This window comes from Apteryx rowi, unplaced genomic scaffold (genome assembly GCF_003343035.1).
Source record: "Apteryx rowi isolate R43461 unplaced genomic scaffold, aptRow1 scaffold_68, whole genome shotgun sequence".
In the NCBI taxonomy this organism is placed as follows: Eukaryota; Metazoa; Chordata; class Aves; order Apterygiformes; family Apterygidae; genus Apteryx; species Apteryx rowi.
The window spans coordinates 3,160,653-3,188,623 of record NW_020450960.1 but is presented as its reverse complement, the minus strand read 5'-3'; the positions used below and the strand labels follow the sequence as shown (position 1 = coordinate 3,188,623).

At 44.7% G+C, this 27,971-nt stretch overlaps 2 protein-coding genes across 6 annotated transcripts; one reads left to right on the top strand and one right to left on the bottom strand.

Annotated features, from left to right (window-relative positions):
- Positions 1–195: 195 nt before the first annotated feature.
- On the bottom strand, positions 196–26,972 carry LOC112975658 (S100P-binding protein-like). 5 transcript variants are annotated; one of them, XM_026086029.1, is made up of 6 exons: positions 26,881–26,972; positions 26,508–26,644; positions 23,493–24,842; positions 23,164–23,258; positions 22,293–22,397; positions 196–408 (listed from the first exon to the last, which is right to left on the bottom strand). In XM_026086029.1, exons 3-6 carry the CDS (start codon positions 24,699–24,701, stop codon positions 255–257), a joined length of 1,563 nt encoding a protein of 520 aa, XP_025941814.1. In that variant the 5' UTR covers positions 24,702–24,842; positions 26,508–26,644; positions 26,881–26,972; the 3' UTR covers positions 196–254. The 5 variants fall into 5 exon arrangements, with proteins under 5 accessions (XP_025941814.1, XP_025941813.1, XP_025941817.1 ...); XM_026086030.1 differs by lacking the exons at positions 196–408; positions 26,881–26,972 and adding exons at positions 10,169–10,701; positions 12,300–12,357 and having other exon boundaries at positions 26,508–26,737; XM_026086028.1 differs by lacking the exon at positions 26,881–26,972 and having other exon boundaries at positions 26,508–26,737.
- Positions 3,815–9,931, top strand: FNDC5 (fibronectin type III domain containing 5). The gene is made up of 5 exons (XM_026086033.1): positions 3,815–4,261; positions 4,564–4,762; positions 6,348–6,440; positions 9,248–9,381; positions 9,851–9,931. The coding sequence occupies exons 1-5, from the start codon at positions 3,818–3,820 to the stop codon at positions 9,890–9,892; spliced, it is 912 nt and encodes a 303-aa protein (XP_025941818.1). The 5' UTR covers positions 3,815–3,817; the 3' UTR covers positions 9,893–9,931.
- Positions 26,973–27,971: the final 999 nt, after the last annotated feature.

Below are 27,971 nucleotides of genomic sequence, written 5' to 3'. Positions count from 1 at the left end.
ACCTTCACCCTTCTCTTCTCCCCTCCTCATCCTGTTCATGCTACAGCTCCAGGGATGAAGTCAACATAAGGGGCAGGTGGGTGGTTTCCTGTTCCTTGTGCCAGCAGCTGCTGTGTCGACAATGAAAAGCCAGGGAGGAATCAGCCCAAAGCTGTAAAGCGTTTTTTTTCTCTCTCTCTCTCAAATGAAAGTCCATTAATAATCAGCAGAGCGTTTAATGAGAGGCTAGAGGAGTTCTCAGCATTAAGAGGGGATTAAGGGTAATCTTCACTGCTTACATCTCCTTGCTGTGTGGAAGAGACCCTGACCTGCTCCTGCCAAAAGGGCCCAGGGTGGGTAGGAGTGAGGCAGGGCTGAGACACACATCCCTGGGGGATGTAGGGCTGCAACTCACCTGATGAAAGGTCCCTGTGAAAAGAAAATTAGACATAGTTTAAGCATGATCAGTTCTGAAGCAGCCATTCCCAGTTAGAAATCATCATGAGTTTATCTTAATTAATCAAACAGGGGGCTGCAAGTTCTGCTGGCATGAAAAAGAGAGCATCTTTTCATACGAACATACAGCTCTAAATTCAAATTTGGCCAAACAGATCCTCTGCCAGTTTGCAATGTGTAATTTGTTCAGGCTGGCATTGCAGCCTCTAAGCTAGGATAAAACTAAACTGCTAAATCACAAATCTTGTACCATATGGGTTCCTTACAGACCAGACAAGGGATGTGCTGTCCTCAGTGTCTCTGGAGTAAACATGCATGAGAAAGGCCTGATGCACAGCATGTTGCTTGCTATCGTGCCTGAAGGGGGGAAATTAATTCCCTCTGGGGCCATCCCACCCTCTAGACCTGCTCCCCAGAACACTGCAAGCTTCACTGGCTGCCGTAAACACAGAAGTAAAGTTTCCAGGAGCTGTGCATCACTCTAAATTAAAGAACCGAACATTTGGATTTGGCACCTCAAGGCCCTGCTGGAGATGCTGACCCCCTAGAACCAGCTGGGAAACAGAAATTATGTCTTTTCTACCTGACCCCAGTCCAGCTGGCACTACAAAGAACTGCAATTGGCCCAGGGAGCCAAAAGCGGTGTGGAATATCTTGGAACAGTGATTAGATTTTAGAAAGTCATGATCTCATCATGTATCTCCTGGGAGCAGAGATAAAAGCATCCTCGTGGATTAAAATTTTGGTTGCAAATTATTCACTCAACTCTAGGAGCAGGGAACTCATTTTCCTGGCTTTGTACTTCTGTCAAATGCTGTGCATAATTCTCTTTTCATATTGCTTTTATACTGGTTTGACACCACTGATTTATGTGTAGCTACTCCTAAACTGTAGCAGTGAAGGGGAAATGCAGCCAGATCTGCTGTCCTAAATTTTAGTGTATTATCTGCTGACTTCAACTATCCCTGTCTCTCTCTCAGGTCTTACTATCAAGGGGGTTTTGTAAAGTGTTCTTGTCCATCCCTGCCAGCTGATCTCTCCCCTGTCTGCCTTCAGAGTCCCGTGTTACAGGCTCCAAGCTCTGGGTTGCAGCTTTGCCGAGTGCTTCCCTTCTACCTTGCAGCCCTCCGCCCTCTCACCAATTCCCAGAGAGGTTGTTTGTTCTCCTCCTCCAGCTCTGCTATGTCTTTCCAACTCCCCCACATTTTATGTCATCAGAAAACTTAGACATTTCTTATGCTATGCCTCCCTCAAGGTCAAAGATTCAAAAGGGACTCGGGCACCAACTGTGGCGCACTGTATGTTCCCTTTTCCCAGTCCGATGCTTTTTCACTGATACTTTGCTCTCTATTTCTGTGAGGTTAATTCATCTGTTTTCAAAGGCCTCCTTGACCTAAGCTGGGTAAATCAGTGGTAGCTTCTCCTAAAAATATCCAGAAAAGACAGCCATGCTGGGACTTAACTGTACAGCGGTACTTTGAGAAGGGTGAAGTGCCTGGCTGCAGCTGGAGACTGTTTTGTCTCCCATCTCTCAACTCCGTCATGTCCTCCGTATGTTCTAGCAAATTCATTAGGCATGACTCACAGACCTTCCCTGTGCACATTCCCATCTGCTGACTGCCCCTTACTAAAATTAGACCTTACTCTGATTGGCACGTGGGTTCAGTCATGGGGGAAGGTGAGGAACTGCAGACCCACATCCCTTCCTCATGTCACAGCAGGGAGCTGAGTCCAAAAGGGACCAGTGCTCCGTCTGGGAAGGGTGATCTGTCTCCCTGGCTCAGCTTGTCCTTGGCCCTGCTGCTGCAGCCAGTGCACGCAGTGACACTGGGGATGATAATGGTTTATGTCCTCTTAAAGCTGGCTGGAGACCACTGACTCATTTCATGAAGGCAATCCCCTAAGAGATGGTAATGCTCTGGGTCAATACTGACTTGATCACATACTCCAAACAAGAAGGACACCTCCCTCTATGAAATCCTGGAGCCCCTGGTTGATTGCTGCTCCTCCTAAGGCCCCAAATTTGTGCAAACTGGGCCATGCACCTTTCACCAACCTTTTAGCTCACTAGAGCTAAAAGAGCTCATTCCCTAGAATGAGTCTGGGTCGGAATGATTTGTCCAGATGTCCTATTCCTAAGGGTCTCGCTAAGGCCTGGTAGATGTGGGTCTCCCATCTGCCAGAAAGGGAAGCTAGACACTGGGTGTTGTTTAGGGAGGAGAAAAGGGAATAAAGTCATTGCTCTGCTAACTGTAGAACAGGATTGACCTTCAGCAGGGGAATTTTGTGCTCCCATGTTTTCCCTGTTCCCTCAGGAACATTCACCAGGAGTGAAGTCAGTTGTTAGGAGACACTGACACTAGAGCTAGAATATTTTCGGCCACATCCAGGCGGCTGTGACTGACTATAAATGCAACGAGCGTTACTGGAGATGTGCACAAATGCATTCTTTTACTGTTGACCTCAGCCCCAGCCCCAGAAGTGCAGTATTGCGCAATGGTCACAAAGCAATAAAAGTATTATTCTTTGATAAGAGTCAGAAAAAAATGACCCCTTCTCACCCTACTGACCTCCCTGGGGTAGTCTGAATCCCAGCAGCCTGGTTAGCTGGAATTACTGCCTTTGGTTAGGAGCAAGAGTTAGAGATTATGAATTAAATTTTACCAGCGGAGAGGGAGCAGGAATCCAACCTGCTGCACTCAGCACTAGAAGGATTGTGCCAAGCTTATGAGGTAAAAGCTTTTCCTGAGATACAGGAGAGGCTTCGCACTGTGCAGCCCCTCCTGGAAGAGGTTCCCGACGAGGGTGTGCAGGAGGGCATGAGCCCAGCTTGTACACCAGTGCCCAGCTCGCCCTGGCAAGGCTGGCAGCTACACAGATCAGCCATGCAGTTGGGAACTCAGCAGCTGTGCTCTTGAGTTGGAAACCAACACTAAACACAGAGCCTCAGGCCACTGCTTTCACACTAGCCCTTTTCTCATTACAATGGTTGCCAGCGCCATTACAGCATGTTTATCCTGATAGCTTAAGTGGACAGTTGTTGAAGTTCACTGACCAACGACAGGCCATTTGAGAGACAGCACATCAGCCTCGCAACCCGTACGTTTAAAATGCATGGACTAAGTAAGAAGGAAATCATTGCCAGCCCACCCGCCTCATGGCATTGCCTGCAAATTCTATCAAACCAACAGGGAAAAAACAAAGAAACACTCCCATTTACTACACCTGAATTTCAGATCTCATCAATGACCATCAAAGCATTCACCTTTCCACACTTCCAAGGCAGTTTTTGCCTTTCCTCCCAGCTGTCATTGTCAGACTACAACAGGAGACACCAGAGAAAAAGTGGTACATGGCTGAGAAGGATGAAATGAGTGAGATAATGAGTGGTGTGCTGTGGTGTCAACAGAAGCTGTTTCTAACAGTCAGATATTTCATGTCTAATACAACTTCACATTCTCAGCAGAGATCTCCTAGAACCTCAATGTCGATTAAAACTTGGAATAGTTGTGATTTTCATGCCCCATGCCCAGAGCCACCTACAGGAAGGTCATTTGCCACTCAGCTTCTCATGCCTTGGACCCCAGCTAAATCCTGTTTTCTTTTAGTGCCCACGAGCAAGGTCCTTTCCCACTCCCTTGCCTTTGCTCTGTCTCCTGCCTGTGGCTGTGACTTTGCCTCAGTAAAGGCTCTGCTTTCCCTCCTTGCAGACAGCCCGTCGGCTCCAGTAAATGTCACAGTCAAACACCTGAAAGCCAACTCAGCCGTTGTGACTTGGGATGTTCTGGAGGATGAAGTTGTCATTGGATTTGCAATTTCCCAACAGGTACAGTGTCTACAGTTACTCAGTTTCAGTCATGCTGTTCTTCACCCCAGGTTCCCTCAGTTTCCACATTCTCTTGCTGCAGTTTAAGCCTATTCCTTCTGCCCTATCCCTCATGGTCTGGAAGGGGACTTGCTTCCTGTCCTCTTTGCAGCAGCCCTTCACGTATTGGTAGCTGCAGAGAGGAAAGGGTCCGATGGTCTCCACGTCCGTGGTGGACAGGGCAGGAGTCAGCGGTCTTAGGTCACAGTAGTGCACACAGGAGGCCTCTCCACCACTCTGTGCTCTCCTCTCTCGGCTTCCAGAAGAAGGACGTGCGGATGCTGCGCTTCATCCAGGAGGTGAACACCACCACCCGCTCCTGCGCCCTCTGGGACCTAGAGGAGGACACTGAGTACATAGTGCATGTCCAGTCCATCAGCATCCAAGGCCAGAGCCCTGCCAGTGAGCCAGTCCTCTTCAAGACCCCCAGAGAAGCTGAGAAACTAGCCTCTAAAAATAAAGGCAAGTGTGGGTGAGTTCCTGTGTGGCCCCGGGAAGCCCAGGCAGCGTAGGGCAGAGGGCTCCAGAGAGAGGAAAGCAGCATCCTATGCAGTGAGAACAGCTGGGCTAAACACAGGCAGAGCTGAGTTCTTCTCTCACAGCCCCACTTGAACAAGCAGGATGCCGTGAGTGTATCAGCAGGCAAGGCCGATGCGTGTGCAAAGCACTAGGGAGACGCTGAGGTTACCGCTGCTATCAGGGCTGAGCCCTGCGAGTTCGTCCTTGCACAGGCTGTTGTCACAGCGCGCCTGCAGTATCAATATACTTCTATGTGAGCCTCTCTGGTAGGGTCACACCTCAGTACTGAACAGAGTACATCTAATACTGACCAGAGTATATCTAATACTACGGCTAGGACACTTCCACAAGTTACGACGACTTTGACTATATCATGCTAACCAAGAAGGCCCAGGGTGCCCCAGCAAAATAGTGCCAACAGTCAGCAGCCATTGCTGCCAAAGCCTGGTTGCTCATTTCCCCCCCGTTTCAGATGATTTATAACAGGCACATTGATGAGAAGAAGGTTTACAGCCTGGGATCTCTGTTCAGCACCCTTGAAAGTGGAGAATGCCAGGGGAAATTCCTGAGCAGCCTGTGCTGAGAGGGCACTCGGAGGGACTGAGCCTCCTGTGCTTGGATTCCAGGAGAGCAGGAAAAAGATATCCAGAGACTCCCACTTTTCTTAGACTTCAAATGTTTCTGTCAAATCAGGCACTTCCTGACTGGCAGCCCCTTCATCTGTCCCTCTTGAGCCAAACCAGATGGTGTGAAGGTTTTATGTCAGCAAGGATCTCTGCTGGAAAAGCAGTGGGGAGTGTAGGGGTCTGGGATATAAAGGGTTACTGCCTGCCTACCAAAGGACCCAGCCTGTTGCAGGGCTTTTGGCTGTGGTTCCTAGGATGCTGCGAGTTCTTTACTCTTTCTGCTAAAATGATTTGGTGTCTGTAAATACTGAATTGCTGTTCATCTGAAAGCACTAAGAGGAGCACTGCTTCCCTCCCTGGAGGCCTGAACTGTAATCTTCTTAGTGCTTTGAGGCCAAGGAGGCACATTACGCTCCGCAAAAAGGTTCTACTCATTTCTGAATCCCATGGCTCCACTGAAAAACATCTCGCCAGGCTCCACACTCTTGAGCCGGGAGAGGAACTGCTGAAGCCTGCAGGGCTTTGTGACAGGCCCAGCGGCTCTAACAGAGACCAGAGACAGAGCAGAGCAAATTGCCACAGGGCCAGATACCATGCGGACTTACCCCACAGCAGCTCCAATGTGGTAACTGCCTGTTAAACCTGTTTACTGCTCCTTGCTCATCCCCATCTCCTGCAGGTTGTTGGGGAAGAGCGAGGGGCAGTTACCACAGAGCAGCTGATGCACTGCAAGTTCACAGCGCAATTCGTGCTCTTTGTGTGACCGACGGGTGAGGACTTGCTCTTTGCTAGCTTTGACCCTGATGCACTGATGATTTGAGTCAAGGGCACTGTTAAACTGGTGTCTAGTGCAGCCTGAGCCGTGCGGTTAGATTTCACGATCTCTCTTTCCCCTTGTGCAGATGAGGTGACAATGAAGGAGATGGCGAAGAAAAACCAACAGCTGCGAGCAGGGGAAATTCTCATCATTGTTGTGGTGTTGTTTATGTGGGCAGGTCAGTTCAATCTTTCTGTCAAAAGCACATAATATCCCAAAGGCCTGCCTGCTTGCTTGGTTTGCATGTGTAATCATGTAAGACCTGACAAGAAATCCTTCCTCCCATAAGCTGTATCGCATATTCAGCTGCAAGGGCACTTCATTTCTCTCTGTAGCATCAGAAGTTGGGCAGTACCAGAAGTAGGCTGGGGACTGGGTGAATCAGTGGGCTGATCTGGTATAGCAGGAAGTAGGATAATGGACTTGATGAACCACTTGTCTAATTCACCATGGCTAATCCTGTAATCTCGATTTTTCCAGAAAGCACTGATGATAATGCCCTCAACCATCCACCAGGATGCCTCAAGCCCTTCAAATGATACAGGTCACTGTCATTATCTGGCTTATTATATGACACCAAGTCTTATGCAAAACAAAAATTCCTGTAAGAGTTTTGCCAAACACACGTGAGACATCCAAGACTGAGTTATGACCGTCTCACTCTCAACACCCACTATTATATATTTACTAAAACCCACTTTAAAATCCATTAAAATAATAGAAGTATTGAAACAACAAATAGCCCCAAATATCACAACACCAATAAGACCAGATCCTCTCAAAATCCATTATTAATACACAGAATAGTATTTAATAGGAAGAGGAGGGACATTACAAGAAACATATTAACCAAAAGGAAAGAAAAGTGTATACAAGCTTGGGATGGAGGGAAGAGGAAGGTGACTAGCCTCTAACAAGCAGACCATCAAATAAACATGTTCCTTCAATATGAAGATCCTTCACTACAGTTTTTTGTAAGAAATACAAAGATATAAATAAAATATCCAAAGAGAAGCAAGAGTTTTCTGGCATGAGTTTAGGACCACATTTCAATAGGCCCTTATACCAAATCATAACTAGGACAAATCTGGCTCATACACTTTAAACTAGCAAACACAGAGAGGAAAATGTCCGAGTTCTGCTCTATCTGCTTATGGTATCTGGAGTGGCAACAGCCAGCACTTCAGCTTGTTCAGGTTGGAAATTTTATGCATGAGTTAACGGGAAATAAAGTTTGCACATGTTTGTTTTCTATTTAGAGCCACAGCCTCCCCTGGCTGCCACTCAGCTGCTGCTCTTGCTGCAACGTAAAACATTAATGAAACAGCATGATGTGTTTGCTCCCTATGAGCCACAGAGCATGCTGCCCACAGGAGAAATGGTTCAGGTGACCCTAGGAAATTGGCAGGCAGGCAGGCAAATTAACACTATGGTAAATCATATAATCCATAAAAGACAACCTTTGCCAGTCAGTATTTACTCCCCTTGTCCCAGCCAAACCAGTTTTCCACACACACAGTGTGTAAATCAGCACACAGAAAATCCTCCTCAGTTAGAATTATTGCTAAACATGATATCCAAATAAAACCTAAACTAAGGATACAAGGTGTCCAAAGCCTCTAGTCCACAGTCTTTTCAATGTTCATGTCAAGTTTTAGCTCTGCACATTCAAATTTAAATGTCCTGCCTGTAAAAACTATCATGAATAATTACACAAAGTAACTGAACAACTGATTCGTTGTAGTACAACCTAAAACTCATATCACTGTCTGAACAAAGAATTTGCTAATACCACAATTTCCCTTCCAGGTAGATGACATATTTATGAAGTGGGTGGGGGAAAAATGTATCTACACCTCACGGGCTCTTTACAGAGTTTCAATATACAAACAACTTTTTTCCAGCCTTTAAATCTGGCCTGGTAACCTGAATCTATGACAATGTTTTAGCAAATGCAGACTGCAACCGGTCTGTGCGCAGGGCTCTGAACTCAGGGACAAGACCTGGGCTCTTGTACTGACTATACTTCCAATATTGTTCACTGTTTTGCTTCTCTGTGCCTCAGTTTTACCATCAAAAATGACAGAAGGTGTGATTATGGCAGATGTTAACTTATTCTCCTAGGACCAACCATTTGCTCACACACACAAGGAAGAATTTGGACCACTATGTTTATCAGTAACACCTGGGGACTGCTGCCATAACACCACCTCACTTTATAAAGCACTTTCTGATGAACTGAAGAAAGCTCTACATATGTTCTGCTGTTAGGAGAGCTGGAATATTTTCCAGTAAGAGAGAAGCAGCATCTGCCCAGCTCTACTTTAACACTGTATTTGGAATCTGCAGGCAGAGAAGTTATTTGGTCAAAATGTCATGTAAAGGCTTCTGAGAAAGATGTTTTCAGTCGTCTTATTCGTCATGACAGCACCTGCTTCGCTCTTCATGGGCCTCTGTGTGTGGGAGGAAATTTCCACTGGCAGTTTTTGCTGTCGTCACTGTTGCATATTTACAGATGTTGCCCTGCTGCTTGAGACCCTGGCTTGTTTCATACGCAGGCAGGTACAGTACCTGCCTCTCATCTCCCAGCCTCAGCTCCTTCCCTTCATCTCAGAGGACACATTTCCACTAGCCAGAAATACCAGGAATTCCTGTGTTTTCAAAGCAAAGATCCCTTTTAACCACATGGTTAGCATTAATGCCTATCCAAACGTAGGGCTTAAAACACTTGCCCACTTAATGACAGGGAAGTCAGAACATAATTAATCTTCTGTCCTAACTGGTTTAGCATGGAATTTGGCACTGAGAATCAAACAACCAGAGGACTGACTAGCTGTGTCAGAAAGCGATCCTTAGAAGCAATTGTGGATGCTGCTGAGATCTCTGCCAAGGCACAAAGCAGGCTGGCAAGCAAGGGATCTCTGATCACCGCAGGTTCCGGAGCCCGAGCTCATTTGTGTGATCACTAATGTTTTTTCCTGTTAGGTGTGATCGCCCTCTTTTGCAGACAGTATGATATCATCAAAGATAATGAACCAAATAACAGCAAGGAGAAAGTCAAGAGCGCCTCGGAGAACAGCACTCCCGAGCACCAGAGCGGAGGGCTGCTCCGCAGCAAGGTGAGATGCTGCTGGCACGCAGTGGGGGACGCGGCAGCCAATCCACTTCCAGCTGGGCTTCAGCTAAATTACCCAAAAAGCAGCCTCTGTTCGACATCTTCACTGCAGCCTCTGCCGAGCCTGGAGGTAGTAAGGGAAGACTCCTTCGCCTCCATGCATGCCAGAGCGGTCTGAGCCTGCCGGGCACATCGAGACACCAGCATTTCACTCCCAGCTCTGGGTTAGCCTCTGTGTCCCTATCAGTAAAACAGATTTCAATTCATACAGTGAGCCTGCTTCTTTGCAGAGCTGTTGTAGCCACAGCTAAGACTAGCCTCAGTTCTGGCCCTTTTTCATTATCCTGAGGGGATGGGAACAGGAACTTTTACAAAAACAAAATTCTCCAGCACACTGCACTGATCTCTAACGCTTATTTCTTTTCTCCCTAGTGATTCCTATACATTCTCTCTTCCTTTGTCTCCTCTTCTAGTTTCCGAAAAACAAGCCCTCAGTGAATATCATTGAAGCGTGACAGCCTACCATCTGATAGATGGACTCCATTTCTCACTCTCACTTTCTGCCTCTGAGCCTTGATGACTAAGGGAGGTGAAATATTGTTGAAGCAATTTGGAAAGAGACCTTGTGATTGTCACTTGCTGGCATAGACCTCCTTGTCTTTGTTCTGCAAAGCATCTGGCCAGAAAGAAAAATCCTGCAAACCCCCCCCCCTAAAATGCAAACAAACAATTAAGATGGAAAAGCGTCAGTGAGACAGCTGCTGCCGGTGATCCTATACTGGACTCATGAATCACTTAGGCTGGAGCAACTTCTCTCACACTCCTCTCCACCCTCACACTCCATCTTCTGGAACAATTTTCCTGTCTTTGGAAATGTATACGGTTTTATTGTATCTTTATTTTGTCTCATTGTCACTACAGCTTGACAGTATTAACATGAGCTCAGGCATCAGTCACTGTCACTCCTCTTCAAGCAAGAAAGAAGAAAAGCTCATCGCAGACACGACTAGCAACCAAATTTTGGCTGCTATATGCTCTTGCTTGCTTTGTTCCATTGATGTTTGTTGTGTAACAAGTCTTGCAGATGGGTTTTTAAAACAAACAAAAGAAAAAAAGTATGTCCCAGTTTCCATCTGAACTGTGAGAACTTCGCTGGTTGTTCTCCAGTCAGGCTGCAGCACACGACTCCACTGTTGCTCTCTCCCGTCTTGCACTGGTGTACTTCACCTCGGATGATCGGGGCACAAACCAATGCGACAGGACACCTGAAGCTGTTGTTTTGCTTCCAGGATAATTTCAACCACTTTCTTCATGGTATTTTCAGCTGGGCCCGAGTCCACCAACAGTGTGATAAAAGGTCCATAAAAATGTAGCCAGTCAGCAAAAAAAAAAAAAAAAGGAAAAAAAAAACTCGTAATATCGGTTGCTATGCAAGGTCTCCAGTGGCGATAGCTATTTATTGCAAAAGACTTGCCTAAAGGACCTTTTTTCTGAGGGCTTAAGTTCTTAACGAGTTGCTTCTTTTAGTAGGGTTCCCATGGGAAGGTCTGGTTCTCCTTACATGTCTTGTCTGCACTATTTTTTGTGACGTTGCAATGCCAGGTATTTGTCTGAGTCAGTCCTCCATTAAAAGGACGATGACAAATGGGAAAGGGGATGGGGTTCTCCTCTCTCTTAATAAGTGCTGATCTTTGTAAGCTGACAGGATCCCTGGGACTGCTGGTGCTCTGGAAGCTGGTAGATACAAGTCCATCACATGGAAAAGATTTATTCTTTGTAGTGTGCCATGGGGTATCTGTATTTAATTACTCCACAAGAGCACTCCATACACACTAGGGGATGAGGCAAGATCCTATTTGTTCCATCAAATACCAAGACAGGTTGGCCTGAGTAGGATTTAAATCTCATTATAACAAACTTGCACTCAGATAAGCCTGGTTTAAAAGTCAAAGCAAAGAAACAGGCCGGCAGTAGCTGAGTTCAGCCATCTCCCCACTTCCATAGTCACCAGCCTTTCCAAAATAGTTGATCTGGGAGAAAGGCACTAGGAAATCTGCTTGCAGATCAAATACAGTTTGTAAACAAGCAAGGTCTTCCTTTGTGCCAGTTCCAGAAGGCAGGCCAACCCCAAACAAAAGGTTCATCATTGGATCCTTTGCCAGAAAATATTTCTCAATCACCAAGAGGGAGAGGTCAACACCTCTGATACAGATAGAGCAATAAACATTTTATAATGTACAATAAAAGACTAAAGACATTATCCTGTGTCCTCGTAACATATGAATTTAGTACCATTTCATCTTCATCTGTTTTGAACAGAATGCACACAATAGAATAGGGGGACTTTCTCTGTATTTCCCAGGGACTATGACAAACTGCTTTCTCCGTGTCTGGATGTAGAAAACCAGAAAGGTTTACCAGAGTTCACTCTGGCTGTGGGATGAGGGGAGAAAAAATAACCCTGCAACATTAATAGCACCACAGCCCTACCTAGCAAGATTCTTCAGGCATGTCTGTTCTCTCCTAAGAAAAAAACGACATTTGGAATCCATAGCCCTATAAAGGGAGATTCAGGACAGATGGTACAGCATGTGCAAAACGATAAGGGAGATGCTCTCTCATAATCCTAGAGCAGACAGCCAAGCAAGCAGCCCTCAGCAGCCTGCTAGTAAGGAAATCCAGCCTGGGTAATTTAGCAGGTTTGGGGTGTGTGTGTTTAAAGACAGTTGTCCCTAGGAATTCAGACCATAGCGCCCCCCCCCCCTTTTTTTTTTTTTTTTTTTTTACAATAGCTGTTGTTGCTCCCTAGTTATAGGTTTAAACCACTTTTTTTCCTAATAGAGACATGCTCACTCCTTGAGTGGTAGAAAAGAGGAATTAAAGGTGTAAAGCATCAGTGTTTGCTCAGAATTAAGTACTCACACCGTGATGCGATGCGGCAGGAGGTAAAAGGCTTATCATTATGTTCCGTATCTGCAGGCTTTAAAGGTAAGGTAATAATGCTATTAGTGAAAAGAAACAAATGTAGGCAGCAACTTAACTCATCAGAAAGGGGTTCCAAGCTATCAAATTCAAGTGATTCTCTTAAAGGAAATGTTTTCAGCAACTATGAATCAAAGTGATGCAATAAGTTTACACTTTAGGAAAAGGTATCTCTCATTAGGAGTTGAAAGAGTCCTAATGAGAGTCACCTTAAGTAAGGTGACTTAAGGTGTTATTTTCTAAAGGTCACAGGCATCACAGCCTCAACTGGTGTTTAGGTATCAACTTCCGCTGTAACCCATGAGAGTCAGATATCATTAAGGCTCTGGGCCTGCATGACTTCAAGCCTAAGCTCACCTTCAGAAGAGATACCTGATTCTCATCAACGTTTGCCACAAGATACTCCTTTTGATGAGACTTAAGAGACATTTTTCGGTCAGTATCAGGGAAAAAAAGGTTAAGAAAAACAAACAAACAAACAAGAAAGTGCTAAGGAAAAAAAATCATGTTGGGCCACAAAAGAACTCACCCTAAAAGCCACCCACATTTCCCTGCATGTTTTTGCCTGACTGCTGGTTTTTGGAAGCAGGGCCTAGAAAAAAGGAGGTTTCAATGAATACTAAAAAGCAGCGAGTGGGAGTGGACTTGCATGACAGGGATTCCAAAGAGCCCTGCAAGAACTGATTTCCCATTGACCTCGGAACCAAAGGAAAGCAAACCTCACAGCCAACTTTGCTGATGGCATGCAGCCCCTGGGGACCGATTCTGTTGATTTTCAGGAACCAACTGAGCAGAGACTGTGAGCACAAGAAGGAGCAAGAAACAGAAAACAGAACCCTTTACCAATAGATGCAGTGCATGTTTAAAGTTAAGCACCACTTGCCTTCATCCTTTCAAGCACAGTAATCTTATGTCTACATGCACAATTTAGCCAATATATTCCTCCCCCACAAGTTTAGGAAAATTGAACCACAGGAGGCGGTGTAGAGCAAACAATCTTGCACAGCATGTCCTTCCAATTCACAACACACAGTGCCATACATTTCCCATCACCTCCCTCTGTACAATAAGAAACAGCACAAACTCTGTTCTCTGTCTCCTTTGAGGAAAATGAGAACATTAGGCATTTAATCCACTGACAGTTCAATAGCATCAGAGGAGGAAACACCTACACGACAGAAAGTGTTAGTATAATCTCAGCTGGTAACGACTTTCTGGAGGAGATGTAAATGGAGAGGAACAGCCTGCTAATGCCAGTATTTGCCAAAGACATTAAAGGTTACATCACTCAAAAGTGTATATCACAGCTGCAAACCCATTTCACTGATAAAAATATGACAATTCATTGACTGAGTAGTCAGACTGCACTTCCCAACAAGGAGAGAGTTGAAGATTATACCATATGTTATACCAAATTTAATGTCCCCAGATTCGCAAAAAGCTTCCTAACTACATTTAATGAGCTATTATTGCCTAGTCTGGAAGGAGAACCCTAACAAGCAGGCAAACTGATCAAATTCAATCAGTTTTCTAGCATTTGTTAAAAAGTGTTATGACCAACATGCTTGTTATGCTACAATATCCTCTGTTTTCCCCACAAATCTGGTGTCTATTAAATCACTTGATGATCCTATAGATTAAAATGATTATGCTCCTACTTGTTAGTGCTCTTAGCCCACGCGTCTTGGGGAAGAGTGAGCTAGATTCTATTTTAGCTCATGCATCAGCATCAATTTTGTTTAACTAAGTTCCAAATGAAGAACCTTTATTATTAGTGACAGAGCCAGGAAAGACACAGCTTGAATTTTAGATCCCAGATGGAGTCAGCAAAGTTGGCAGCCAGAAAAGCCATCTTTTTGCTTGTGATCTGAACACATTGGATGTGGAATCATTGAGTGGCAATAATGACATAGCCCCACGATGCCATTTGACACTTTCCAGCACATCACTGTCCTTTTTAACCGACAAGAAAAACCTCACTTAGTGGCACCAACTGCTAAATATAACCTATTTATACCACCTAGACCTGTTTTTCAGAGGACGCAACCAGCATAGTTCTGTACATACTCTCAAACCAGAGCAGATTCTTCTAACTTTTAAACAATGACTTACTGCAACCATAGATTAAGGGAAAAATTTTTTTTTTATCAGTTCCCACTATTGTTTCAGGTTTCAGGGTATAATTTCTTCCTGCCCATTTAGAATTACCTTACAGCATAAAAGTAGCGAAGAGAGAACTTTTGGGAGGACAGCAGAAAAAGCTATGTACACTAGCTGAATTTTGGTCCAATTGCTTTCTAGCTGCTGTTATTAAAGTGCAATATATTGTTGAACGTCATTAGATTTTGAATTGCAAGATGCTTCATCACAGGGCTCACAAAGTTTTTATGTGCAAGTATAGTGCCTTGCACAAAACAGTCTCCTCCAGTCTCATTTGATGTTGCTGGATTCTACTACAGCAAAAGTCAGAGAGAGAGTCTTTGGCTATACTTTAGCAGCAAACATGCATCATGTCCTTCCATGAACATTGAATGCACAACCTCTTTCTCTTCCCTTGCAGTATCTCTACAGTTCAGCATCCATGAATCACAGCCACAACGCCAAAGAACAACATCTTCAGCAACAAGGCTGCCGAGAAACCTAGAGCCTTTACAAAGTGGAGAGTTGCTCCATGGCAGTGTTAATTCATGTGAGAGATTCATATTCACAAAGACCACAAAACACACTCAAGAGGAGGTACTGCTTCTGCCTGCAGTCCTCCAGCGCAGGGAAGCTGGTCTGAGACCCAGCACACATACAGACACCATCTCACTATCCTCACAAGGTGCTGCCTGTTCAGAATAATTTCATTTATTGAAAAGTCAGGGAGTCAGGGACAAGCTCTGTAGTCAGAGTCCTGCTATCTCATTTTCCTTTTCAGACACCTAGAACAACATGATTGGAAGCAAACTCCTTCCTGTCTTTATTATATGTATTAGGAGTAGGTAGACTTTACAGAGTTTACAGCCACCTGGATAACATGTGAATCTGCCTTCAGGACCTCATGTAAATTATTCCTTTCTCAAAGATGTCTTATCAAGTTAATATGTAGGATTCACAGGCTAAAAAGACAACAGTCACCACCAGTCAATAGCTGCCAAGGGTTATTACCTTATTTTTCTGTGCAGGGTTCTTTGCTAGCAAAATTTACGGTGGTGAAAGTCAGATATGTTGGTCTTCAGAACTTTATTATTATTATTATTTTTTTTTTAACTGGAGAAGATCAGTTGTTGACATAAAGCACTAGCCCTGGGCATGCCCTGCCTATGTCTGTGCAACCCACCAGAAAAAAGACACACACACACACTTGCCCTGTATGGATCCTTTCATTAATGGATGCAGTACTATCTAGGAGTTCTTGCAGTTGGGCAATTCCAAGCTCTATTCCAAGCTTCACTGCTTATCCTTTGGACAAATTACTCTGTGCTTCAGTCACTGCACATCTAGGACAATGACAAACTTTGCCCACTTTTTAAAGCCCCCCTTTCAGGAACACTGCCTAGTGCTTTGCTACATTCATTGGAAAAGCCTTTTTCTCCCTGACCCAAACACAGAAGGCTGAAGACTCCACTACACAGTAGTTTAAACAAAAGACAAGTTTTCCTCAAAGTGCTTTGCGCACATAAGCACACTCATTTCCTACATCTAAGCACATTCTCAAATAACAAGAAAGAATTATGCAAACTTCAAACAGTCTTATAGGAGCAACATTAAAGAATGAATTACATTTCAGTGAACTTGGTTATCTCCAGGCCTCAAAGAGAGTTACAACACTTTTCCACATCATTAGATGTTGCTTTGCCTCTTGTGCATTTTGAAAAAAGCCAACTCTGCTATCTTTTCCTCATTTGTGCAGAGACATCATCATAAGTCAGGAAACAGCATTTATAAACTGCAGACCCATCTGAGGGAGCATGAACAACCACATGGGTCACTCCTACAAAAATACTGTCAAAACAGTTGGTCTGGAGAAAGAGCATCTGGGCTGACACAGGGAAGTCGCGTCCACAGCACAGAGCGTTTCACTTCTCCAGCAGCAGCTCAGCAAGAGCAGCCAGTGACCAAATAGGTCTCAAGCCAGGAAAGCAACCTGATCATGCCAACAGCTGGGGAGGAATATCTGTATTACAGTCAACCTAACGGACTAGTTTATTGTAAAGTTCAGAAAAGCTATGTCCTGACTAGATCATACAGACTAGGAGACTAGGTCTGCTCCCTAGAGGTCCTTCCAAGTCAGGGTTACCTGGATCACAGAGCACTGAACTTTTACTAATTACTGGGACCATCAGTTCTCTAGTTTAAAGCACTTCCAGGAATACTCCTGATGACTCCTGAATCTTTTTTTTCTCTCCCCCCCCCGAAGATATTTAGAATATAAAATTCTTTAAAATGAACTGAAAAAAAAAAGAACCCAACAGACTAATGGACAAAAAAGAGCAACTGGACAATATTTGTGAGGAAATGAAGGGTATTCCTTTCCTAGAGGCATTGGTACCATGCCTCATGGTGAGGTCTGACGGGTGCTGCCACTTTTGGTCAGGGGTCTGGTACTCCAAGCTGATAACCTTATTCAGGAGAACGTACAACTTATTTAGAACATCTGCAGTTCAGCAAAGCAAGGCATTAATGGAAGATCAAATGTATTATGAGAGACTGGATAAAGCAGTCTGACTCTTAATGCTCTTCCTGGTCTTCAAGGCTGATCTTGCACCATACAACCAGCAGACCAAGTCCGAAGATTTAAAGGAGGATTCCCACTTTCAAAGACACTTGAGCAACATTTCCCCGGCGTCCAGAAGCAGTATTTACAATTGACGCAGTGGATAGGACATAATTTATTTTCCAAGACTGAGTGCCTCTTTGCTCTGACAGCCTACTGCAACAATCCATTTGCGCGTGTAAAGGGTAGTGAGACATCTTCAGCTACAACCACTGAACCCCCTAGAACTATTGATCATATAGACAGTGCTGTCTGGCTACCAGAACCAGTCCCTCTACAGATCAAGAAAGCAGTCCTGAAGGCCTCGCACTGACTCCTTGACAAGAGGTGGTTCAGCAAAATGCAAGAATCCTTGTATTCGTATCACAAACCATGAAATGACCAGTAGCTCCAACCCTGCATGTAGTGTTTGTCCTTTTGTTCACTCAAAACAGGTACTACAGGCTAAGTGAAAGTTAATTCTACTGGAGTCCTGCCATTGTTCAAGTCCATTGTCTGAAGGTGCTCTCAGCACAGCAGTGGGTGCCCTTGTCCAGTAGAAATGCAAAGGTTCTTCCATCCTGCCACTGCAGTCATGTGATTAATGTGAATCATGGTTCTGCGTAACACTTCTTCCTTTCAAGGGAACATTATGTCTCTTGGGCAAATCCAGGTCTCCTTCATAAACTGCAGTATCAGCTTTTATTTGCCCAAAGGAATAACTTCTTGTCAAAAAGACACTTCTAGAGAGGATTTCTGAAACATTCTTGAAAATCCACCTTTTCGGGCTGTGCTGTTGAGGAAGAAGGGAGGCACTCCAAGACAGCTTACAAAAGGCAAACTCTCACTGTCACATTACACAACAGTTAATGTTGGCAGCAGTAAGCTGTAAGATGTGAGCGTGACTAGAAGAAATCACAACTTTTCACAAATTCTTAGCCTTCCTACACAGAAGTCCCCCTTCCTTCCCATTCTGAGCCACAGTCAAGATGGGTCCCAGAAACAGGGGGATGCTACTATTGGGGCTCCACCCTCAACCCCTGTACCTGAGGGAAGACAAAGTTGTCAAAACTACTAGCATTTAGGTCAGCAGGGAGAAGCATGAATAGGACTGCTTTACTACTACCAGAGTTTAGTGACAGTAAAAGATGGACGTAAAATTGTCACTTCTGCTTCTATGCTACTCAAGAACTCCCAGGAGCAGAGAAATCCTGGAATAGCCTATTAACCAAACTTCCCTTTTTCTGACCTTACGCTCAATTTACCTTTACCCAAAGAAGAATCAAGGTCAGAGCCTGGCCAACAGTTTCATTCCTAAAAAAAGAAACTAGGGGTTGATCTTTTCTGCAAGTTCTTTGGCTACCTTCTCACTCCCACCTCAGAGTTAGTCAGAATTTTCTTTTACAGCACATTGCCACAGAAGTAAAATTCCACCACAAAGGAAAATTGAGAGAATTTGCTTAGGGGAAGTACCTCCAAGGTATTTATTATTAAAAAGACAAACCACCACCAAAAAAGTCTGACATTCCCATCGACTGAATGCTTCCTGTGGTCCTTTCCTAAAGCAGGAAGCAAATATTTAAAGTCTGCAAATTAATTCAGCAACAGAAAGCGAGACTAAACACCGGCTGACTCACTAGCGCTTCACACTAGTAAGAGGTTTCAGCTCTTCTACAAGAGGCAGAGTGTCCCAGGAGCAGAGTGTAACACCAACAAATATTTGGAGAGTGCTATTATCATAGTGCCTTATTTAACTATCTAACACAAGGGTCAGAGTAAGAATCCTTACAGCCATGACACACAAGGAAAGGGGACAATGAGACCCTGGATAAGTGAATTGCCATGGAACAGAATTTAAAACACCAGTCTGTTTCCTTTCTTCTTGGGCATAGTCCATCCTCCATCCTTCCAGAACAGTTAAGATCAAACTACAGATTTAGGATGAGATTTCCAGACAAGTTCCACTCTGATTTAGATACCAGGAGCTCTGATTATTCTCAACAAAAGTATCTGCACAGTGAAGCCATGTGGTTTCCCACAGAAGCCCCTGGACCACACTGGTGTAGACCAGGGAGCATCACACTGCTAAGAGCAGCTAACTCCTACCAGTCCCCAAAATACAGCCCGCCCCTCACTGTAAGCCTCTTTCCAACCTGCTTTATCAACTCCTACCCCCCTCCCTCACTCCAAACACCATCTCACATCCCTCTTGAAATTTGGGGTTTGTAGGTGGATTTCATTTGCTTTGAAGAGTTAGTTCAAACCTCCTTCCTAGGCTCAGCCATAACTGTAGTTCCTCCTTCATGACAGCTCAGCCCAAGTGCTGTACCTTCCCTGTGCGCTTTCTATTCAAGGAAAATGAGTCTTAGCAGGTAAGAAAAACTGTTCCAAGATTAAGGTTTCTTTCCCTCAGCAAGCTCAGTACCAGTCAACAGACCAGACTGTTTCAAGGCAGAGGCTACTGGCACAGTGTTCATTTGTATTTCACAGGTTTGTTTCTTCATAGATTTCTGTATTCTCATCTACCTTTCCATCTCCTTAAACCTGGGATGGCTGTTTATTAAAGGTATTGATCTTCACTGTTACAAGATCAGATAATCAGACATCTATGGTTCTTTATAAGGTATTTCCTCCTCCCCTCCCTTTGACTCAAGGGGGACACAAGAAAATAATCTATCAGGTCCCTCTCAGGCTCTAAGAAGTCTGATAATATTGGAGGGCATCATTATAAAGAGTTCTCCAAAATAACAGAAATTAAACCTCTATCAAACAAACCAGCCCTCAGAGAGAAATGCCTAGTGGAGTCCTGCTAGCAGAAGTTCTCTGAGGGAAAGCAGTGGCTGGAGGTCAGATGGGAGCTAGCACAGCTTTCCAGCTACCAGGTGGTGCATGACTCTGCTGAGAGCGATCCTCCTCCAAATGACATGAGAATAGTTGTCTGAGCAGCAGGTGGTGAAAGTACTATCCCACATGCACAATTGCAATGCTAATGACCTGCGAAAGCAGATCCCCTGAAGTACAGATGTTTGGGTAGAAAACAAGAGAAGGCTGCATTTAGAGAGGGAGATACTTTTTCTGTTAAGTTCATCTTTCCCCTGCCCTTTTAAAATATAGGCCTATACAGCTACATACATTGCTAAGGACAAGACTAAGCAGCAGTGTACTAACATTCAGTGCCAAGAGTCACAGTCATAAAAGTAGGGGCCTCATTATTCTGTAGGCTGATACAGAATCAACCAGAATTGCTGAGGAGGATCTCATCAGGAAGGATATGATTCTATTTACTGTTGAATAAAGGGCAATAATGAAGTGTGAATCCTAACAAATGGTCAGCTGGCAGAAATCTTTCGTGGTCAATTATCAGTTTCAGCCACCCATTTCCAAGCAGATGTTCAAATCGCATCTCATTTTTACATCTGCTACAATGCAGCCTCAGCAGCATTTAGATTCCTATGGGAAGCTGCAAATAAATGTATCTATTCATACTGAATATCCTCTAGAAACTATAATTAGAGGAAGAACAACCAGAACCACAGGTTATTCTGTACTACCAATTCACTTGAGATGGTCAGATTAGAAAGGTTTACTCAGAATACAAAAAGGATTTCTTCCAAATAGTCTATGTTCAGACTGCATAGGTGGTAGCCAGTGTAACTTCTAGCACACAGTCCCCCCCAAATGGATATGAGAAAGTTACATTCATAGAGAATTTGCAAGTGCAAGATATCATGAGGACAAGTGCAAAGACAAAGCCCCTACGATAACTAGCCTGAGGAATCCACCCAGACAACATATGAACAAGGAGCAGGAGACAGGATGCAAGGAAGCATATAGGGACTATGCAGAGGAGGGGATAACGAAGTCAAACACTACCACAATGCAACTGCCAGGAGACCTGCAATACAAAACAGGTCTGAAAATTTGTAGCAGCAGTAGATTACAATTTCTGAGTCACCTGATCAGTTACCACTTCCCAAAGGGAATTCCCTGGCTGGCTCTGAAACCTGCTGATTTTCCTTTAGGGATCATTCTGCATTCTGTAGCTCCTAGGCAAGGGATACACAAGACTGCTGCAGGCGAACAAAAGAGGTACCATACAAGGTCAAATTCAGCCCACTGAGAAGGTTCTTCTGTGACAAATGGGAAAACCCATTCTGCCTATTGGGTTAAATTCCAAGCATACAGCTATTTGGAATAAGAGGTTTGCTTTAATTAAAAAAGAAAAAAAAAAAGTGTGCATCACAGAGTGCTCTTCCCCAGCAAAATAGATCTCCATTTCACTCACCAGCCTTGTTCATTTGCAGCTCCTGCCTGATTTTCTATGACTCAGAATATACGTCTTGCATTTTTAATTTGAAAGGAAGAGAAAACAGGCCATTTTAGCTTTCTTGCATAGTCCCCTCTGCATTACTTATGCTGTATTCATACACTGGAAAGCAGCCCCGTGGCTATGCAGCTGCTTGTGCTGCCCAGATAAGTGCAGGCTCCATGTGATGAGCCGCACAACTGTCAGTTTCTTATAACTCTCAAGAAATGACAATTACTGCACCCATGAACAGCCAGAATAACCACAGTGGGAGGCCATCTCTGGAAGCTACCAGAACACTTTTCGCCCTTCAGAAAATCTCAGTTCTGCTAATCAACCCTTTAGATACTGCTCTTCAGTTAATATCCATAGCTGCTCTTTACACAGACACTTTCCTTTAAACCTCTGTTGGTGAAAGTTCTGGGATGACACAGTTGAGGGGCATAGTAAAGAAGGTATTGATAGTAGATCCAAACCTCAGCATTTAAGCTAAAGATTCCCTGATTCTGGGTTCACAGCTATGGGCTGACAAGAACAAGTACGCTCCCAACACAGCTACAAGCCAGAGCTCAGCTCTGCTCCTCCCAGGTAACAACAGCCCCATTTTGATAATATCCCTGTATTTATCCTAACACCCCTCCAAACCCCTCCCCGTATTATGTTTCCCAGCTGTTACAACCTATGAAGCTCATCTGGACCAAGACTGGTTGCTGTAGGGGAACTGTATGCATGGAACTCCTCATACGTGCAGCAAGCATTTTTTATTTCCCTCTGAAAAGCAAGGGCACTCAGAATGCAAGTGAAGCAAGCCCAGCCTCCGGACAGGACATATCCTCCGCCCTGCCCTCCCCGCTGGTATAGCCTTATCCCTGTCTCATCTGTGGGTTACCTGGTGTAGGATCTACAGATTTCTTCACATGGGCAGGCACATACTGGATACAAATGTTTCTTTCGCTCAAGCTCCGCTTCTGAAACGTTTGCCCCTTGTTTTAGTCTTTAAAATAAAGGACACAGTGTTAATTTCCTGAAAATACCTGTCAAATTAGGTTGTAGAAGAGGGACAAAGTGTCCTACAGAACTAGTACCAACAGGAACTTCCTTGTAGCACTATTCTTTTGGACACTGCGATTATAAAAATAGAAGTGTTTACTCAAATAAAGCTGCAAGGTAACATACTGAGAGCAAAGCAGGACAGAAGATGTCAGCCAAGGGAACCAGCAAGTCACTGTCTTGATTAACAAGCCAGAAACCTGCAGTAAGCTTTCAAGAGTAACAGATTTTTCATGTTACTCAAGGCCACACTGGGAATGACAATGAACAGAGCATCAAAATGCATCAGGTATGCAGCGGCCACAGGGAAGAAAAACTGAATTTACAACTCCAGGGGCAGCAGTGCTGGAGAGCAAAAAGCAATCTTCACTCCACAGCAGCCGGCAGCTGCACTGCTACTGCCACCTGCCGGAGACCACGCTCAAAAGGAGATCCGCAACTGAACCCCGCCAACAGGAGCACCCCTATCCCTGCCCTGCAGACCCCTGCTCAGGACTGTTTTAGCAACCTTCTTTCTCATTTGGACCAGCCCTATATTCTTCCCCCCTTGTGGTATTCCGCAAGGCAAAACATTAAACGCTTTCCCCTCTACTTCAGTGCACTTTAACAAGAGGAAGAGAAATACAGCAGCACACAACCAACTAAACTGTTTTGGGGAACTGCTGGATCATTTTTCAGAATGCAGAGGCATTCAGAGGCTAAGACATTACCTTTCCTCCACCTGTGGCACAGGAATAACCTTGCCTAGCTTCTTCCCACCCGTTGTCTCTTTCTGCCCAATCTGGCCTACAGCTGTATCACTTAACTGGAAAGATAAGGAAAAAGAGGATTAACACCTAATAAAAGCACATTTCATGTAAGTCTTGCTTATACACTTACACAAAAAAATCACACTTTCCCCTGCTTTAAAAGCCTTCACTTATTGTGTAAAAGCACACACCTGTGTGCATACAAGACACTACTACCCAGCCCTCAAGTACAAATCAAAAGTACTAGAATTAAAAATGTTTTAGTTAGAAAAATTAAGATTTGTGTTTACTTTAACACTGTTTGATGGCTGTTCAGCTTCTGAAGATTCCTGTCCCCCATCATCCTCTGAGGGGTCAAATTTCCCTGAAAAATTGCTGCTTGTTGCTTTGGAAACATCTTGGTGTCGGGACCCAGGAGATGGCTTGAGACATATCAGCAGCACAGGTGCTGAACTCTCATCAGCTTTACTCTGGTCACAGGCAAGGTCAGAAGAGAGCATGGAAGTTTCTGCAGGACCACCACGGAAGTTAGTCATATCTCTGCTTGTAAATACAGCTTTTCCCACGTGATCCACGTGCAGGCTATGCTGCCCTTTAGACACCAACCATTCTAAAGATTGTCCGAGAACCAAGTTATTAGCATTGATTTTATCATATTCTAGGCAATCACTTATCATTGCTTGTGAAGTTTCTCTTTTGGTTTCCTCCAAATGACTGTCCTCCAGAGGCTGATCTACATAGTCAGCATCAAGTGGGCTAAGATTTAGAAGCTCCTGAATATCAAGGTCAAACAACATGTCAGTTACTTGGGCTGACTGTAGACAGTTCACATTTGAATTAATTGTTTCATTTGCAAGGTCAGGATAATATTCAGAACCAAATGAAGAACACACCCTAGACAGAGGTACATTTGGTTTCTCTGTGATCTTTGATGCTACCTTTACATCTTCACTGATGACTGATGCCCCAGTGCAGCTGCTGCTCACGTCCTTTTCACTCTCTCCATTTACATTTTGGCTCACAGTGCTTTTTCTAGTTGTATACTGCTCAGATCCCAAGCAATCATCTGCCAAGATTTCCTGGATCTCTTCCTCAGTGTAATTGAAAGGAGAATTCCCTTGTTCACTGTCTGACAGTTCCAACAAGGAGTCGTCTGGCTCACTATCATCAAAACATCTGGTTGTATCTAGAGAAATGGCTACATCATTGTACTTTGACTCAGAAGAACTGGCAACAAGCTCATCATGGCCAGTATCATCCAGAAAATGAGGGGATCCTTGAAAGCAGGCAGAATCTGGGGAACAGAGCAGCAGCTTCTCTGATGGACATGAAATGCTACAGTGATGACTCAAAGCACAAGCTCTCTTAGCTGCCTGCAGGACCTGAGCCTCCCCGGGGGAATCTAAAGGCCTTTTGGCCCTGGGAACCGTATTATTAACAGTAGGCTTAAATTCATGAAAATGACAAAGCCCAAAGGTGTGAGGGGAATGCTCATCCATGTTGCTGTTGGTCCCTGTATTTAGGTGACCCCTGTGCCTTCTGCTTGCAGCTCCAGAAGCACCTTCTGAAGCTCAGCTGATCCTGGTGCCACTCTGATCAGCCCTTTCAGAAAGGAAATCAGCAACAGAGTCCGCTTCAACCTGCCAGCAAAAGACAACATCTTAAATAAAACATTCAGCCATTTTCTGAAGCAGCAGCAACATAACTGGGAAAGCAGTAATATTAGCTCAGGCAAAAGTAGACAAGCCACTCTCTTGGCTAGGCGAGATAAATGCTGGATTTTCCTTTGACACAGAATACCCAGCATTCCTCTGGAATGAGGCACCTTAGCGTTACTGACACCAGTTACTCCAGAAATTAATGGATTCTGTAGTCTAAAGACATAATTAGATGTTTGCTTGCAAAACAGCTATAGCTACTTAAGAAGTCCAAACTTCAGCTACCAAACTAAGAGCACAACCAGAGTCACCACCCATCATCCAACACAGTTTCACAAGTAAATATCCGACAAAACACAAACACTCATTTCAATATCTCCACTGTTCACTTAAATAAGCCTTTCTCACACAAAAATAAGGAAGAACCAATAAATACTTATCTGTTTACTGAGTAAGCATTCCAACATTAACATTATCTAGTCTCTATTACCTCTACTCTTGATTGTTTTAGCTCTTAACAAAATATAACAATAACTAGTCTCTCATTTTATAAGTTTTCTCATACACAAGGTTGTTCAGCATGCTTTATCAAGCAGGATTAATACCAGCACCCATCACTACCAGTCTGTACCATCTCCTCTGAAGCTGCTGTATATCTATATTGTAACACCTGAAAACAGTATTCACTAATTACATTCTTTACCACCTCACATTTAAAGCAACACAGCATACTTTAGGTATTAAGTAGAGCCTCACAAACCCTTCCTTTGTCCCAACCCCCCACATCCTATCTTTCAAAGAAACTAAACAAATAAAAAGTCTTTTTCTGGTTAGGAAAAATTGAGCAATGGAAGACTAACTCTGCCAAGGAGCTAAAAGGACATTCAGTAGCATATTACAGTCATAAAAACACTCATACAAAATGCATATTATAAGGAAAGGGCAAAAGATAAAAACCTTCCTGTAAAATTCAATGGTTTAAAAATATCCACAAACAAAACCTGTTTTTATCTCAGCAAAAATTCACACCAACATGAATCTCCTGACTTGAAAGCCCTGTGTTTTACTCTGAACCAGCAGGAGAATCTGGACTCAGGACTTTCCTTTCTTCTTTGACCAACTGATTTAGAGGAATATCTTTTGTCTTTCCATTGGTTTGACTACTTACTGCTTTCAAAAAGGAGATTTACCCACTCCAGAAATGAAAATCAGGCAGCCCTGCTACCTTCTCTTATCATTCTGTCTGAATAATAAAAACCCAGCACTTTCAGAATGATGTTCTACCCACAAAGAAGGAAGAAAATATCTCAGGAATCAGCTACACACATACAAAAACCTATACAAGAACATACAAAGTCATGAATAGCCCTGAATAGTTACGACTTGCCTAGAGTTCTGCAATTTAGCTACAGGTGCTCAAGTGCTTCGAAGAGAAACAAAAGGCAAATAAAAACAAATTCAACACTGATTTGATCCTACAGGGTACAGCAGTCTGATCTTCTAGTTCCTAACAAATAACAACTTGACACAGAACCAAGTTTTAAGCATTTTTGCTGGAACTGTCTTAGCAGTGCATTCAGAGCTGTTTACATGCTCAGTTACAGACACAGAAATGGTTTCTTTACTGCTATGACCTTCCCAACTCACCTTACTAACTGCAAACTCTGCTGGGTCTGTACTGCCTTACATCAACTGACTCTGGAAGCAGAACTTAGGTAACAATGCGCCTGGTGACGCGCAAGGCCAGACAGAATCCCCTGCCACTTCCCATAGCTGTGCTGATTCTGTAAGGGCCAGATGAGAGTTTTATAAGTCAAAACAGACAGGACTAAGTATTGAGTAGAAGAAAATGTGTTGAATTCAGGGGTTGTTTAAGGATTTACATTAGGGTAATGCTTCACAGCAGTTTAAAAGGCTCATAAAACGATGCAAGACAAGGCTGCCTGCCTCCACCCTCTCATCCCCTCCCTCGCTCCAGCCCAGGCACTTGCATGGCCAGAGCGTGTCTGAGCCAGCTCACCCTGGCTGCAAAGCACCAGCACCGGAGCCAGGGATGGGCCGGGCCTGGGCCGTTCTCCTGCGGGGAGCACAAGGCAGGCTCACAGCAGCCACAACACGAGCAGCCTCTGACCCGCATCCTTATGTTTGTGCACTGCTAGGACTATCTGAGAAAGGTTTCAAGATAGTTTTTTTCCAATCTTAGGAGCGTTACACAAGCTGTATGGGGGAATTCCAGCACAGGCTTCATTAAACATGACCAGTGTTTACCGAGATCCAATGACAAAGCTACTTGGAGGTGCAGTTCTGCCAAGCGGCACGCACTGGCACTCTGGTCCGTTCCACTCCCTGATGGAGTTCACAGGCTCGCATTGCCACCCTGCGGCTCTGTGACCTGCTCCTCAGCTATATCTTGAGGAGGAACAAGGGGACCTTGCTAGAGAGCACAGGCACAAACCCGCAGGGCAACAGCCTCCTCTCCCCCGTGATTCCCATCACGTGGGACATCTTCTTTGGAAAAGCAAAGCCTTGAGATACAGGAACAGCAATCTCATCTCTGTATCGGTGTTTCACCTTCAAGCTAACTCTAACTCCTCCTCCTTATCATCCTCCTGAGTCACTGGCTTTATTTGTACCTGCTTACTGACCTACCCTTACTTCAGGGACACCTGCCTCCCTTTTGGCTTTCCCCCCCACGGGCCTGCTCCTGCTCCCTCAGCACCACCCGTGGCCGAAGCAGCCCAAAAGGCCGGGCCCTGCACTGCCCACGCACCGGGGGAACGGGCCCGCCTGGGACCCGGCCCCCACAGAGCAATAAAAGAATAAAAATAAAAAAATAATAATAAAGTAAAAAACGGGGTTACGCCTCAGCCCGCCGAAACCCCCGCCTCAGGTCACCGGCGGGCTGGAAGCGCCGGTTCCTGCCAGGTCCCCACAGGGCTCAGGCCCCCCTCGGCGGGCGCCTCACGGCGGGGAGCCGCTCCCAGGCCTCGCCCCAGCGCCGGGCCGCGCCAGGGCTGCGCAAGGCCCCCGCGCCCACTCACCCGCCGCCATCTTACCGGCGCGGGCGGCCGCGCGAGGCGCGAGCTCATTGGCGGAGCGAGGCCCCGCCCC